Raw genomic sequence first — 16,716 nt, 5'->3', positions numbered from 1 at the left:
ATAAATAACAAGAAAACCTTTCCTCTTTAATGTTCGGATTATGCACGGATGAAATTTAATTTGTTGTTCCCCCTGACCTTTAGGACTACTTAGTTTCTTCCTAGTCCCATTGACTTTCAAGTTGCACCATGCATGAAAACAATCTATGCCAAAACAGAGACTACCCAGTGCATTCTTGGAGTCATGAAATAATTTTAGGAGACCACTGAAAATGCTCGGTATACCCAACTTCAACAGAATAGAAAGCGTAAGGTGCAACCTTTGATTCACACTCCAATTCCTAACCAAATAAATTATACTCCGTCCCATCCACAAAAGTCTAAACACATAAGGATCAAGGGTCGAAATATGTTCATTGGTAGTCATAAACATCATGAAATAAATTTCTCTAAGCATGGATTGAACTATAGAATTCAACTTATTTGAGTTACCAGCTGTTTGACACTGTAGAAAATAAACCACCTTTGCCTTTGAAGGAAAATCAACTAATTGTTTCTGTGAGTTTATAACCATTTGAGTCTCGCCCTCCAAGAGTCTGGATAAATCCACGACAAATGGTTGAAAGGTAGCAACTTGAATCGACATAGGCAATTCTTGATTTTCTCGCGAAATTAGTTTGGTGTATCCAACCAGACTGACGTTCTGCTGCAGTCGATTTTCTCGCGAAATCAATTTGGTGTATCCAACCAGACTGACGTTCTGCTGCAGTCGATTTTCTCGCGAAATCAGTTTGGTGTATCAAACCAGACTGACGTTCTGCTGCAGCCGTGAATTAGCTTTCATGGTGCTGGTGATAGATGGAAATACAACACTAGCTACACTTGCTGACATTTTATCGAACATTTGAGAAACGTTATATGTGCCTTCTATTGCCACCGATAACATCCTTTTAGGAGTGAGGAAAATAGGTTTAGACTCACCCAGTTAAAGTTGACCCATTCCTTTCTCCCCATGAATTTGTTGTTCCTGTAGTTGAGTAAAGCAATCCCCATTAATTTTCTTTTGCTCACTCTTTTTATCATTCAAAATATGTAAGATCTGCTCCACATATCTTTGATTTGTTTCCAGTTTAGATTCCAACGTACTCAATCGGCTTTCCTGCTTTTTCCACCATTTAGGAGGATTAGTTTCATCATGTGATTACTTCATCAAAGCTGTTAAATCTTCAAGTTGTTTTCGTATGGCAGAAAGATCAGGATTTTCTGGCATTGTTTGGTTTCTTTTTGGCATACTCAAGCGTTGATTGCCAGGAGTGATGGCTCTGTATACCAATTTGTTATGAACTGAGGAGAATAGAGAAGGAAAAATCGAAGGAATAAAGGTTTTAGAAGAAGAAAAGCATAGAGATTTCAGAAATCAGAATTTCATTCATTCATCAGGTGATTTCTTTCTTCCCCAGTACATGGTTTTATTTGCATTACAATGTACTATGGCAATTGTGAAAGTGACAGCTGTATAACTAACTTCTAACAGATTCCCTGCAGATAAGAACTAAATATTTTCCTCCTTTGGGTTGTTGGCTGGATTGCAGGCCGGTTCTTGCTGCATAGGTAATGGACTTCCCTTTTTATATCTATTGTTTTAATAATCACTTGCTTCCCACGTGCACTCTCCTCTTTCATCCAATCCCTAAATTTCCCAATTAATTTACTCTCAATCCCTAACCCTTCCTTAGTAATTCCCAAATTACTTTCTTCGAGTCTAACTTCTTTTTCTCTGCCTTCTCTCTCGTGCATGACATTATCTTGTTTGGCCTTGAAAGGCAATGAATGATATGTGTGACCTATTGTTATGTATGTTGTGACCAAGTGTAATGGTCATTTATTGAATGAATATACATGATGATTGGCCTGAGTGTTATGGTGACATCGAGACAATATTATACATTATGAGTGAGAATTATACTGTGGTATATTTGAGATCAGGTTCCCCCTCTATGGTCTATACTAGATGGTTATGGTGAGACTGGGCGACCATTTGTTATGTTGATTGATTGGTTAGAATATGCTGATGCATGTTTGTGATTAAGTTCCCCTTTTATGTTGAGTACCTAAATGCTATTGTGACACTAGGATCAAATATTTTTCATATTTAAATTGGACAAGATGTAAGGAAGATAAAAGATCTACTTCAGGATATTGTGTTTTTGTTGGAAGAAAGTTGATTTCATTAAGAGCAACAAACAAAATGTGATCTCACGATCAAGTGTGGAAGCAAAATATAGGACTATGATCAAGTCTATGTGAAGTCATATAGGTATATTAGCTCCTCAATGAAGCAGGAATTAAGGTTTTAGTACCTGCAAAACTATGGTGTGATAATCAAGTTGCACTTCACATTGGTTTTAATATAGTCTTTCATGAATAAACGAAACATATTGAGGTTGATTGTTATTTCATTCACACAAAAATTCAAAAGGATATGATTACTATCTTCACAAAGGCCCTTAACGGGGTCATTATCTATGTAACAAACTAGGCACAATTAATATTTTAGGGTTGATATATATATATATATATATATATATATATATATATATTCTGTAATTAACATATGATATTATCTTACCTTTTAGAATATTTATGTGAGTTATAGAGAATATAATTCTATCTCTGAATTTTATTTTCGCTTGCTTACAAAAATAAAGTTCTCTCTAATTTATAGAACTTTAGAGAACAATCCTAAGTAAACTACTCTACAAAACTGATTTAGAGATAAGACTAGGAATTTAAATTTGAATTTTAAACTAAGGAATCTATAATCTAAAATTTATACTTGTATAAATGCTTACTATGTTGATGAATAAAATACACAAGAAAGCATTCTCTTCCTAATATTCTACAATGTGGAATAAAATATAGACATGCACATGCAAACAATTTATTATATACCATGAACAATCAACTTAAAAACATGCAGTATGGTTTCCTTTTTTGAAGGACATCACATGCTTCCTAAAACCATTCATCTCAAAGAATGAATTGACATAATAGAACTGCACCACACACTTTAACGGAAATTTACCTGTACAGTGGCTAGAGGTGAACCCCGTTCTTCCCCAACATATAATCTTAATTCAACGAGACTTATAACAACAGAAACTTTCAGAATAGTCCAAGTTTCACCATCTGGAGTTCTACGCTCAATACTAACCAAATTTTGACGGATAACGTGTTCTACAACATCTACAGTTGAGATAAAAAAAATTATTTTTTACTGGTGGAACACTATGTGGGATCTCAGATATATTCGAAAGTGCACATTCAATAACAATCTTGTAATCCCTGTCTGACAAGTCTGCTTTCAATTCCTCTATCTGCAAAATGATGTCTCAGACTTCAATATTCTTGTTCCCAAAAAGAGCAAGAAGACTAAAGGTTCTTGCTTCATGTACCAGTATTAATAAATACTACCTTGATTGCAGCTTCAGTACTTGGTACATGATGATCTCGAAGGGACCTGTGGATGATAATAGAAACCCCCTTGACATCCTTAATAATGTTTTCACTTAATTTTGATTCAGTACCAACATTTAAATTGATGTCTTGAACCTGCATTCCATAAGAGAAAAGAGGGAAGAAAATGCATGCAAAAGATTAAATTAGCTAGATTAACAATTGAAATATGATGTACATTGCACAAAATATTTCCCAACTACTTGTCCCACCTCAAATACATTGCACAAGGGAAAGACCATCAATGAATCTCTTCCATTTCTATTCCAATTTCTTAGAATCTACTGAACTAGTCTAGCAAGGAGGATATAGTAATTATCCTCACCAGAATTGTCATTATTTCAAAGTGAACAACATTCAAGTAACTTTTATTGCCACAGAACCATTGGAAGGAATTAGAAAAGAATGAAGAAATAATATGTGTCTTATTTCTTGAATGAGTACAAGGCTCCTTTTATACAGAGTGAAATTACAACAAAAAAAGAAACTAATTAGAGCTAATATTTGACAGCTTCTACTTTCCTACTTTTTCTTGATTTACATATTTTACTTTCTATATTTACATAGAAAGCAAATCCTAGAATATCTCACAGATTATGACTAAATCAAGGCTTTTAATGACCAAATTTCCAACACTCCCCCTCAAGCTGGTTTAAAGATATCTTCCATAGCCAGCTTGCTAGTCAGATTACCAAATTGCTTCTTGTGTAGTCCCTTCGTTAGTACATTAGCTAATTGTTCATCAGTTGGAAGATATGTCATGCATATTATTCCCGCATTGACTTTCTCCTTGATGAAATGTTTATCCACTTCTATATGTTTCGTGCGATCATGAAACACTAGATTATGAGCAATAGCAATAGCAACTTTGTTGTCACAATAGACCTTCATTGGAGTCGAGTAAGAAAACTTTAATTCTTCAAGAATCCTTTTTATCCACATCGCCTCGCAGATTCCATGGGCAACGTCTCTGAATTCTGCTTCAGCACTACTTCTAGCTACCACATTTTGTTTTTTACTCCGCCATGTAACTAGGTTTCCTCCAACAAAGGAACAGTATCCAGATGTTGATCTTCTGTCTGTAACACTTCCTGTCCAATCTGCGTCTGTGTAGACTTCAACTTGAAGATGTCCATGTTTCTTGAACAATAAGCCTCTTCCTGGAATTCCTTTCAAATATCTTAAGATCCTATAGACGGCCTCGAAATGCTCCGCCCCTGGTGAGTGCATGAATTGACTTACCATGCTAACTGCAAAAACAATATCAGGCCGTGTATGAGACAAGTAAATCAACTTCCCTACAAGTCTCTGATATTGTTCCCTGTCCTTTACTTCTTCAACCTTAGCAGCTTGTAACTTCAAGTTTGGCTCAACCGGAGTTTCAACCATCTTACAACCAAGTAGACCTGTTTCTCCAAGGAGATCAAGAACATATTTTCTCTGATTGACAAATATGCTTTCCTTAGATCTTGCAAATTCCATTCCAAGGAAATACTTAAGTGCTCCCAGGTCCTTAATTTGGAACTCCTTTGCTAGTCTTTTCTTCATAATAGTTAATCTTGTTTCATTATCACCAGTGAGAATAATATCATCAACATAAACAATCAAAATTGCAACTTTACCATCTTTTGAATATTTATAAAATACTGTGTGATCAGCTTGACTCTGCAATAAGCCATAACTGATAACTGTCTTTCCAAAGCGGTCAAACCAAGCTCTTGGTGACTGTTTGAGTCCATATAGTGACTTATGTAATCTGCATACTTTGTTACTGCCAAGTTTCTTCTCAAATCCTGGCGGTAGGCTCATATATACCTCCTCTTCTAGATCACCATTGAGAAATGCATTTTTAACGTCAAGTTGATGTAGAGGCCAATCGGAGTTCACTGCAAGAGATAACAACACTCTAATAGAATTTATTTTAGAAACAGGAGCAAAAGTCTCTTGGTAGTCAATCCCATATGTCTGAGTAAAGCCTTTAGCCACCAATCTCGGCTTGTATCTCTCAACGCTTCCATCAGCTTTACTTTTTATTGTAAACATCCATTTACACCCGACTATTTTCTTTCCTTTGGTTAGATCGACAATCTCCCATGTACCACTTCTCCTTAGAGCATTCATCTCCTCCATGACTGCTAATTTCCAATTCGGATCATCCAATGCTTCCTGTATATTCCTTGGAACAAACAAATGTGAAATCCTAGATGTGAAAGCTTTATGGTTTTTTGATAGTCTGTGATAGGAAAGATATTTTGCAATGGGATGTTGAGTGCAATTTCGGACACCTTTCCTAAGTGCTATAGGGACATCAAGATCAGGAATACTAGGTGAATTGTTGGACAAAGTGGAGGAAATCAAAGGTGTAGTAGGGATAGGATTACCTGAAGTTTCGACACCAGAACTTAAATCTTCAGATTGGTTTTGTGCAGGGTTGATATTTGAGTCTTTATTTCTCAAATGAAATCTCTTCCTAGTATAAAACTGAAGCTCAGAATTCAAATCACGTTGATTAGTTTGTAGTACTTCTCCCCCTGAACGAGAATCTCCTTCATTAGGCACCAACAAACCTGGTTCTCCTAGGTAATCGTTATTAGAAACACTTGAATTTGGATTTTCAAAGCGACCACTCTCAGAAATGCATGGTTTTTGTGTAGGATAAATGACATTGGGTAGTAGGATAGAAATGTCCCAAAAATTGTCTTCTACATCACTTGTCTCCCCCTGAAGAGAATTTTTTGTGAAATAAGGTTTTGTTTCCAAAAACGACACATCCATACTCACATGAATTTTTTTGTTTGAGGATCAAAACACTTATCCCCTTTTTATTTGAAGAGTACCCCAAAAAATGCATTTAATAGTAGCACGTGGGTCAAGTTTTGAACGAAATTGGCATGGAACAGGAGCATAGACAGTACATCCAAAAAGTTTGACAGGTAACTCAGAAAACAACCTTGTTCCAGGAAAAGATGATTTTAGGCAATCGAGTGGTGTTTTGTATGTTAACACCTTAGTAGGCATCCTATTTATCAAGTAAGCGGCTGTTAAAACTGCTTCACCCCATAAGTATTTGGGAACATGCATGTAAAATATTATGGCACGTGCTACTTCAAGTAAATGTTTATTTTTCCGTTCTGCAATGCCATTTTGTTGAGGGGTATCCCGACATGTAGAGTGATGAAAAATCCCTTTCTCTTTCAAAAAATCACCTAAGTGCTCATTAAAATATTCCGTTGAGTCACTATTGTTGCTTGATGGTTATGAAGGGGTTTTTTTAATGAGGCCAACCTATTTATCAAAAAAAAAAAGTTAGATACCTATAAGAATTTGAAAAAGAAAAAGATAGAACATTTTTTGACATGAAGCTAAGGAGATTAATATCAAAGTAGTAGGATTAAGCTCATTATGCAATTATAATGCACATGTTGTTGTTCAATTTGATGTGTGAACCTTTGTTCTTGGCGATAGTTAAATCAAGAGAAAATCATTCCCAAGGAAATAAAAGGTACACTTTCCAAGGGAGCAACTCCTCAAAGGATAAGAGTAATGAGAAAAATAATATGCATATTAGTTAAATAGCTCTATTATAGTCATAGGTCATACAATACCTCCATTGCAGTATAAGTTCAATATCAAGTTCACGATCTAGTTCCTCAATTTCTTTATTGTCGGCAACTACTAGTCGATTCACGTCAGATTTAAGCAGTGATGCATATAGGGATACATATTTCTTTCGCAATCTTGCATATCTCAAAACCTGCTCCCATAAAATTTTTCCACTGCCACAACAACGAGATTCTTAGAATATGCATAACCAAAAGTAAATCCAGTTAAAATCCAATCATGGTAAAAAAAGAAGAGAAAAGTACCCCACGTGCATAAACTTTTATGTCCTAGCTTTAATAAAAGAGAAATCGGGAAACAAAGAAGAAAATCCAAGATACGAACCATCCTCTATTAAACAGTATTGAGTTTCATTGATACACTTAAAGATTTCCAAGATGGTACAGATTAAAGATTTTATCTTGGTGGAGGCCAATCATATGATGAGATGTTGTGCAATAAACAATAAATGAAATCTAGAACAGAAATACATAGAAGTATCTTGTTTAGGTACCTAGCCTTCTTCATATGATCAGAAACAGCTTTGTAAGCATACTTCCACCAAGACCTTGGATTTGACTTCAAAGAGAAACGCGGATGGTAATGGGCATACTTTAACCTCTGATTGAATGCAGTGAAGTTGTCAGCCACTTTTAAGATGTCCCTGTATCCATCCTGCATGTACGAAGATGATAATTTCATTAAAAACCTATACTGAATATAATCAAAAAGCACTTCTGAGATGGGAAAACTAGAAATAACCTTTGTTAAACAAAGTGTCACATTATCCAGGCTCACTACAGCTTTCTGGAGAGGCTGATCACTATTAGAAGATTCATTCTGCCGCAGCTTCAAGTACTTTGCATCGCCAGTGACTGGTTGCAGGATATAGTTGTGCTCTTCTATAGGATGATCAGCTGGTCTACCATCTTTTGTACCAAATTTGAATACCTGCAGTTCATGGGGAACAAGGACATTCTTCTTGGTCTAGAACTAAGAAAACCAACAGACAGAAAGTGACGGGAATACCTGAACACACTCAACAGGAAGTAAATCCTCCCACGGTTTATCGATATACCATTGCAATGTATCAGAATCCAAATACAGAGCAAGCCGATCCAGTTCAATGGACTATAAGTAGGGGGAATAAAAACACAAATCGGACATCGTAAATAATTAAAAATAAATAAAATACTCATGAGTAGGAAATTAAGGGAGCAGGAAATCAAAAGGATGTGAATCTCAGAAGAAAACTGATGAGAAAAAAAGAGCTCCAACAGTCACAGTGGTGTGATGTATAAATATATAGAATCATGATGAAACAATATGATGAAGCCTTTTTATGATAATCCATATTTAGTAAACTTATGTCCGTCAAAACTAATAGAAACAATGAAAAATCAAATTTTGATATTTACTAAAAGAGGTTTACCTTCTGTATACGATCCAATGCACCGCCAGTAACAAAAGTTTCGTTCCCACTATCATCAGTTGTTACAGCAGAGAGATTCTCCAATGTAAGGCCAGCCGCAAAAGGGTGACCAGGGTTGCTAACATTAAAAGGAAGAAAAAGAGAATTTAGTTCCAGACAAATTGCTAAGAACACAAAGCGTAAACCCTTAGGTTTTTTCTTTACCTCTCAAGATCCTCATATCTGATGTGAATATTAGAGATGGAGAGCTTCAGGTTACCCATTATTGTGCTGATAAGGGATCCCAACCACGAGTTATTCTTCAAAGACAAAAGTACTTTTAAATCATAATCAACACCCGAATTTAAAGTTCAGTAAAGGAATGACTCAGAAGTCAAAAACCAGTTTTTTTACACAAGCAAAACAAATATTGGCAAATGTCAGAGGATAAATGCAGAATCAAGGGAAAAGAAGTGGAATACAGTTATGCTCCAAAAAAGATAAGACATACATATATATATATATATATATATTGATAGAAATAGGAGGCCTCATTAAAAACCTCCCTCATAGTTAGCTCTTGTGAAGAGGTAAATAGCGGAAGGAGGAAAATGATACATCAATTTATAGATAAACCATAATTACATAAGAGTACACCTTACAAAATACCTGAAATTAAACACAACATTACAACAATAAGATTGCACACATTCAACAAATGCCCTCCTTAGCTAACTTATCTGCCTCCCAATTACAACTCATAGGAATCAATCTAACAATAATCTCCCTAGCAGAAACTAATGCTCCAATTTCCCTAACCAAAGAACCTAAAAACATAAGGGCACAAAACGGCTTTATAATCCAGTCCAATGCAGTTTTACAATCACTCTCTATTATAAGTCTTCCCTGCAAAGCCCAGTCAGAAGAAAGAAAGAAATCAATTCCTTCTTTAATAGCTTTCAACTCAGCCAAAGTAGGAGGACCTGGCCCAACAGTAATAGAGAAAGTTGCTAAAGTATATCATTTTGAATCTTTCAAAATTCCTCCAATTCCCCCTGTAACCCATCACCTCTTACCGCTCCATTGACATTGAATTTAAAAAAATCAGGTGGAGGTGGAAGCCAACAATTAACCTTCTTTGTGCTAGACCTGTCTGCAAGCAAGGGATCCCCTACCAGTAAATCAGCCTGAATACGAACCTGAGGGAATTTTGCTAAATACCATTTAGCCAATCTAAATCTGGCAATGAAGGACAGAGAAGAATTGTCAAACTTAAAGTTTTCAAACACTACCAAACTCCTAGCCTTCTATAATGACCAGAAAACAACTCCCGGGATAAACTTCCAAATAGAAGAATTCTGCCTTAGTGACGACCAAGAACAAAGTAGGGAAGTAGGGTCTTGTGGCAAAACAGTAGAAACATCCTATAACCTTAGGAATGTATTCCACATCTCACCTACAATAGAACATGAGATGAAAAGGTGTTCAATTATTTCTTCATGCTTATGGCATAAAGGACAAAGCACATCTTCCAGTGAACACCTCTTTTCTTCAACTCCACCCTAACAGCCAATTTGTGATGTGAAATCTACCATAGAAATGTTTCAACTCTAGGAGAAGCCAATCCAGACCATACCCACTCATTCCACTCGGAATTTCCTTCATTGATGCTCGATAGCGTCAATCTACACGACTTGACCGAGAACAAACCATCACCCTTCCCTGACCAAGCCAGAAAGTCATCCACTGAATCAGACATCACTATATTATCAATCAAATACATTAAAGCAATCCACTAATCCAATTCCCAGTCGCATAAATTCCTTCTTAACTGAATATTCCAAACCCATCCATTATTTTCAAAACCACCAAACTCAGCCACTTTTCCCCATTTATTAGTAGACAAAGCAAAAATCATGGGGAATTGTGTTTTTAAGGTCGAATTATTAACCCAAACATCAGTCCAGAATGCTATCGACCTACCATTCCCCACCTGAATCTTTGAATTAGTTCTCAAACAGTCTCTTATCTTGTCCCTTTTCACATAATTGTTCAAAATACCTCTTCATATCCATGAATCTTGAGGAGAAACAACCTTGCTTATTGAAAGAGACAAGTTGCTAACATTATTTTTGCAGCAAACCAACTTTTTCCACTGACTATCTTTTTCATTAGCGAATTTTCAAATCCATTTCCCAAACCCTTTCTTCAACTGTAACATTCTCCCTCTCTAGAACTTTAGAAATCTGTGTATTGAAAACATGATCCCCCTCACAACTTCTCGGCCCGACAGACTATTCTTTATCCGCTTCAACAATCTGTTCAATTTGAATCATTTCTTTCTACCTCCCTGTATTATCTTTCCAACAGCTAGCATCACCATCATCAGTAACTTCCAAATGGATAGCTGAAATGTTATTGGGCTAGGGTATAAATCTACCAGTATTATTTTCCTCTCCAATCCACTTTAGATTATATGCAGGCCCACTAGGTATTATTTTCTTAATTGGTGAAAAGGCAGCCCCATTGTCAATTGATTGTGCTTTGTAGTCGGTGTAATTTATTTTCCTCAATCCAAGACCCACGTGATTCTCAACCTGATTTGTCTTTTTTTTCTCAAAGAAAACTGATAACCCACAATTAGAATTTTCAGCAGTTGACTTACTCGATGGGACTTGTCCCCCATTTACTCCATAATCACAACTATTCTGAACATTATTCAGCCAAGAGATGACTTTCATCCTGGACTCCTCTGATATCTCATGGTTTACAGCTTTTTCCAGAATAGGATGCTGGCTATCCCCCTCCAAAGACAAGACATAATCACTTTCCTTTTTTTTTTAAATTTCTCATCCTTCTTCCCCAACATTCTTTTGGTTTTTCAAGACTGAACCCAATGAAATTTTTACTTTGAACGATCTGCCATAGAAACCTATTGTGACTGTATCTGGGACATCAAAAGGACTCTTTACCCTGAGCAAAACCTTTGCCGATGAAAGATCCGATCTGCTCTTTGATTCCTCATAGAAATAAATAAATTTTCCCTACCTCCTCGTAAGTTTTTTAATGAATGCATCATTCCAGCACAATAGAGGCATTCCATACATCTCTACTTGGCAAAGGGCCAACGGAACTCCATCATTCAGCATAGGAGCCAACCAATCGAAGTATAATAACAACTCTTCTTTCTTGTTCATCCATACATATGAAAACTCATCAATCATATTGAATGTAATATGCAAGCATTCCATGCATAACCCCATTTCGAAATCTGTACTCCTACTCCCTCATGCTCCAAAGCTTCCTTTATCGTATCTTACTCAAAGGAAGGCTTCATTATCCCTGTTAGTGATCTCTTAACCCACTCGTAATTTTCCAATGGTATATGTATCTCCCATACATTTCTCACACCAATTGCATTCTGCTTTGAACCCTCCAAGTTTTCCCCTGAAACTGGTTCTTTTCTCATATTATGATCAGTATTCACAACATCCTTATACGATCTGCCATCCCTCATGCTTCTCACCGACTCATCAATCCTCCCGATTTTTGAACTTTCTTGTTTTCCTGACTTGTTCTCCAACATCCTCTTCCCATAACCAACTTCCCTCCTCGTAGCCTTTTGATACTTTGCAATCCCTACTGAGACTCTTCTCCCATCAATCCACTTTCCATTAACATACTGGATTGCCTTCTTTCTACACTCTTCACCCGCAAATTGGACAAATGCAAACGTTGAAGAAAGTAATTTGGTTTCTCTAAAAAACGTGGGATGTAAATTCTCAAAATCTGACCATAAGGACTAAAATAATCCCTTAACACACCTTTTGAAACCCTCTTACTAAGATTATCAATGAATACAGTCCATTCCTCATCGGAGGTGTTGGACTTTTTCAAATTTTCTCTAACTCTCTCTCTACCTATCACACTCATTTTCTCCCCTTCAAATAACTAAACACCATATGTTCCAACTTACACTACCTCATATCACCATATGTTCTAATGATTGATGATATTTGTAAGCAAAGAAACTTCATAAAACCTGGATGCTTAAGGATCATATATAAAGGGAAAATTCATAGAAATAGAAACAAGGATCATAAAGGGGAAAACTTATGTATGGAAAAGAAAGTCTAAAAATAGAAAACAAACTGTTCAAAAAAATAACCATGAGCAGAACCATGACCAACAAATGACAGACAATATCAAAAGCAATTTATTGAAAATCTCATTAAAAATACCATTGCCGGCTTCAGTTGGTGCATCCTCTCTAATAGCTTCAATTCCAAGTTCTATTACCAAAAAATTAAATTAATAAAAGAAATTCAATCTAAAACACTTTTATATGGTTAACATTATCAACGTTCACACTGCTCACAAAGGTCTTACCCGTACTCGGCTTTTCTTTGCTTCTTGGACAGCATCCTCACTACACCCTTCAACTGAGGTTGCAGGCTCGGCTAAAAGGAAAATTTGATCCAAGTAAACCAAAACCGGATGCTGACCAAGCCTACTCCATGGAACCTGAAGTTAGCATGTGAAACACCCAAGCTTAGAAGAATGAAACAAAGTTTACAAGAATTACACAATGCATTCTAAGAAAAAGTTGCATCAACAACACAAGCTTCATGAAACGGTCGTTGCCCCTTTTTCATAGGACTAACATCTTTTTCATAGGACTAACATCCAAGGTTCAAATCTCATCTTCCCCTCTTAGCCTTCCTCATATTTACTGAAATTAGAAGTAGCGTGCAAAACAGCAGTTTCCTTAAATTTACAATTCAATATCAGGCATAATATATTACCAACCAGTCATCGCTTCCACACAGTCACCGTATCACTAACTTCATCTCAACCATCTTCAGCACCAGCTTCATCACGTCATAGGCTTCGCGCTCATGAACTATTGTAATTTCATTTGTTTTTAAATTTAATAAAATATCCCCAAGAAATTCAGAAAACACCCAAGACATTGAGGATTGCCCCATACGTCAATAAAATTTTATGACAACAATATTCTACACCACAAACCATGAGTTTAGCTGATCCAAGAAATCCTGCTTTAACTTTCACCGGCAACTTCAACTCATTAAGTGCCTCTGGCGTCAGTTGAATGTTTGTTAACTCAACATCACCTGTTTTTTTACATTTCAGAAAATAAGAGAAAAAATAATCAAGAAAACTGCAGAATCCAAGAGAAGCAACCTATTGGTGCTACTGATCTAAGATAGCCCTCCATGCTTATGATCACTTAGAACCAATACTATATGATAGTCATTTGACTAACGCTTTCATCCACCTTCAAAGATTAAGCAAGTAGCAGTAGACCAATTGAAAATTACATTTAACTAAAAAATAAACCAGCATTCACGTTTACTATCTCTGCTGTTTTTTGGCTCATCCAATCTAATCATGCCTCAATAATAATCGTGAACCCAAACTACCCAAGTGTATCCAAATGAAGCACATTCAAAGAAAAGAAACATTCAAACTAAGGCTTACAAACAATACAGGAAGCATAAAAAGGAAACCCATAGTGAATTATGTCGACAGTCGTAGACTAAACCCAACAGAGACACCCCAAAAGAAAAAAAAGTTTATAAAATATCACAAACCTCGCCAAACACTGATCTTAAGAGTTTCTTTATTGAGACCTTCACGTAATTTCCCAAATACCTCTGCAAGAGGTTAGTCACTTGATCCTCCAACATTTTTGCTCTTTTTCTTTGGTGGGTTCTTGAATTTGACAACCCAAGATACTACTGATCCAAGATGCACAAAAAATTGTAAGATGTAGGCAATACAGGATGAAAAGAATAAATCATAGGTTTTTTTTTGGGTTCTTTTTCTCTTTTTCTTATTTTCTCCCACCAAAGAAGATTATGGTGAATAATGATAATAAGAAAACGACTTTTTCTCCAAAAATACTCTGCGCGCGAACTCTTAGGATATAAGGTAATTTTAATGGATAAACTACAAGTTTAGTACCTAAATTATTACTTTTATTCTATTTTGATACCTATATTTTTTCATTTTTTACAAAATCATGTCGAATGTTTTGTTTATGGTTTTAATTTGGTACTTCACCATAAACAATTAACAAAATTTCTGATATGGTATTTTTACTTTTTTTAAATGATGTGGCATTACGTTATGGTGACACATCAACATCATCGTTAAGTTTTTAACGACAGGGTACCAAAAAGAAACTTAAATTAAATTATAAGTATGATTTTTAAAAACTAAAGTCTGGGTACACAAACAGAATAAAAGTAATAATTTAAATACTAAACATGTAGTTTACTCAATTTTAATTTACGTGGTCAAATTAAACCTAACCTTTGCTATTTAGAATTTGATTATAGAGATTCAGACATATAATTTTTGAATGGATGGACATAAATAAAATTTTAGGATTGACACCACCATTAAAATAGGTAATCAATCGAAAAAAATTCGAGTTACACAATATGATACAAATAAATTTCAATATATACATTATTAATAAAATAAGTAACTAATAAAAAAATTCAGATTCAAAATAAAACACTTGTGTACTCTCAACCCTCAATAGATCCGAGGAAGATAATTTTATTGTTTTAGGAATGACCCGCTAATTCCATATTACTTCCAAAAATTAACTTTAAGATATCAATATTTATCCACGTCTACTGAAAAAAGATTTTAGATTCTTAATCTAATTAATTTTTAAATAAAAATTAAATCAATTAAATTTATAAATCGATAAATTGAATTAATTAAGTCATTCAACTGATTTTGATTATTAAATTTTAATAGATTTTTTTAGAGATAATACAATAACATTTGAATTTTTTTAATAATTCAAAAATATTAACATTATAAAAATATTAAATATTAAAAGTATTTTAAATTTAAAAATATTAATTGTTAAAAAATATAAAAAATTATTTTCAAATTAAAAAACATTAAACATTATTAAAAATTTTAAAAAATATGAAAAAACTATTTAAAATGTAAAAGTTATTAAAAATGTAATAAAACTATAAAATATTATTTTGGAAATATTAACCATGTCGAAACCATTTTTAAAATTTATTTAAAATATTTAAGTTATAATCACATAAAACCACTAATAAAACATTCATAACTAACCTAACTATGTGTATGAGGCTAGAATTTCGACTAGTGATCCGTATGACCTTAGACGATTAAATTTGAGTCAAACACTCGAGATAGTCTTAAAACAAATGTGAGAAGCCAAAAGTTCTTCAAGCATTGAAAAAGCAATTTAAAAAAATTAAAACAAAAATGAGAAATCCATACAAATAAGAGAGCTAGAAAGATAGAGCTTTGAGTAAATGCTTTGATTTCTTGAGGAATGTATTGAATAAATGAGGTGAGGAATGACTCTGTCTATAGTTGAGTCTTCTTACATCCAGCAATTAAAATGAATTATATCAACGACTAAGATTAAAGTTTATCTACAAGAGAATTTTACAAGAAAAATCTATAACGACCTAAAAATCTTCAGAACCAAAATTTAATTGGACCTTTGGGTTATCATCTTTATTTTGGGCTCTTTGAATTAATGAAAATAAAGAATTAAAAATAAACATAAAAAAGATAAGTATTATAATAGGTTTTTTAAAAGAGAGAAAAAGACAAAAAAAATACTCATCTTCCTCCCATAACAAGCATAGTCAATGGTTAGTGAGAGAAAACATAAGTTCTCTCCTACAACTTCATTTTTCTTCCGATCTAGTGATATTTATAAGTGCTTCGTGAAATGTGAAGTTGTTCCCCTTCAAATTCTCGTCAAGATGAGCAACATATTAGAGGGTTTTAGCTAGTGAAGGAAAAATCCTAATGGATTTTAGAGAGTTTTTAAGATTTAGAGAGAAAAGCATTAAATAGAGTTACTGTTAATTAGTAAAGTCACACCCCCCATTAATTTCATATTTAGTTCTATTAATGTGCCTATATGCATATTTAAGTGAGTATATGCATATGCATATGTAATATTGTTAGTTTTGAGTTCTTTATTGATTCTATTGTGTATTGTGCATATGTGAAAAATTTCAAAGCTCTAAGAAAATAATCGGAGGATGGAACCTCTAGAGACAAGAAGCAAATAAGAAATTAAGTCATTTCTACCTTTATTTTGGGTAATTGGTAGCGTAAAGGTTTGTGATGAGCCTCTTAGATATGTGAAGTTACCATTGTGTCAAGGTATGATAGTTCATATCCTACATGTCATGCATGATTCAT

The 16,716-nt window shown here is 34.5% G+C and overlaps 1 protein-coding gene across 1 annotated transcript in view; it reads right to left on the bottom strand.

The window, feature by feature from the left end:
* Positions 1–14,285, bottom strand: part of LOC120144958 — a 51,124-nt gene extending 36,839 nt beyond the window's left edge. The window contains 17 exon segments of the mRNA XM_039158889.1: positions 3,025–3,128; positions 3,190–3,316; positions 3,414–3,551; positions 3,781–3,906; positions 4,182–6,176; positions 6,354–6,474; positions 7,061–7,231; positions 7,570–7,730; positions 7,818–8,006; positions 8,085–8,186; positions 8,488–8,605; positions 8,692–8,786; positions 12,708–12,758; positions 12,856–12,990; positions 13,498–13,601; positions 14,082–14,123; positions 14,126–14,285. Of these exon segments, the coding sequence (XP_039014820.1) occupies positions 3,025–3,128; positions 3,190–3,316; positions 3,414–3,551; positions 3,781–3,906; positions 4,182–6,176; positions 6,354–6,474; positions 7,061–7,231; positions 7,570–7,730; positions 7,818–8,006; positions 8,085–8,186; positions 8,488–8,605; positions 8,692–8,786; positions 12,708–12,758; positions 12,856–12,990; positions 13,498–13,601; positions 14,082–14,123; positions 14,126–14,177 (3,831 nt within the window). The 5' untranslated portion in view covers positions 14,178–14,285.
* Between the last annotated feature and the right edge of the window lie 2,431 nt (positions 14,286–16,716).

This window comes from Hibiscus syriacus, unplaced genomic scaffold (genome assembly GCF_006381635.1).
Source record: "Hibiscus syriacus cultivar Baekdansim isolate YM2019G1 unplaced genomic scaffold, ASM638163v2 tig00002338_pilon, whole genome shotgun sequence".
In the NCBI taxonomy this organism is placed as follows: domain Eukaryota; kingdom Viridiplantae; phylum Streptophyta; class Magnoliopsida; order Malvales; family Malvaceae; genus Hibiscus; species Hibiscus syriacus.
Note: the sequence above shows the minus strand (reverse complement) of the source record. Positions and strands in the feature narration are given on the sequence as shown.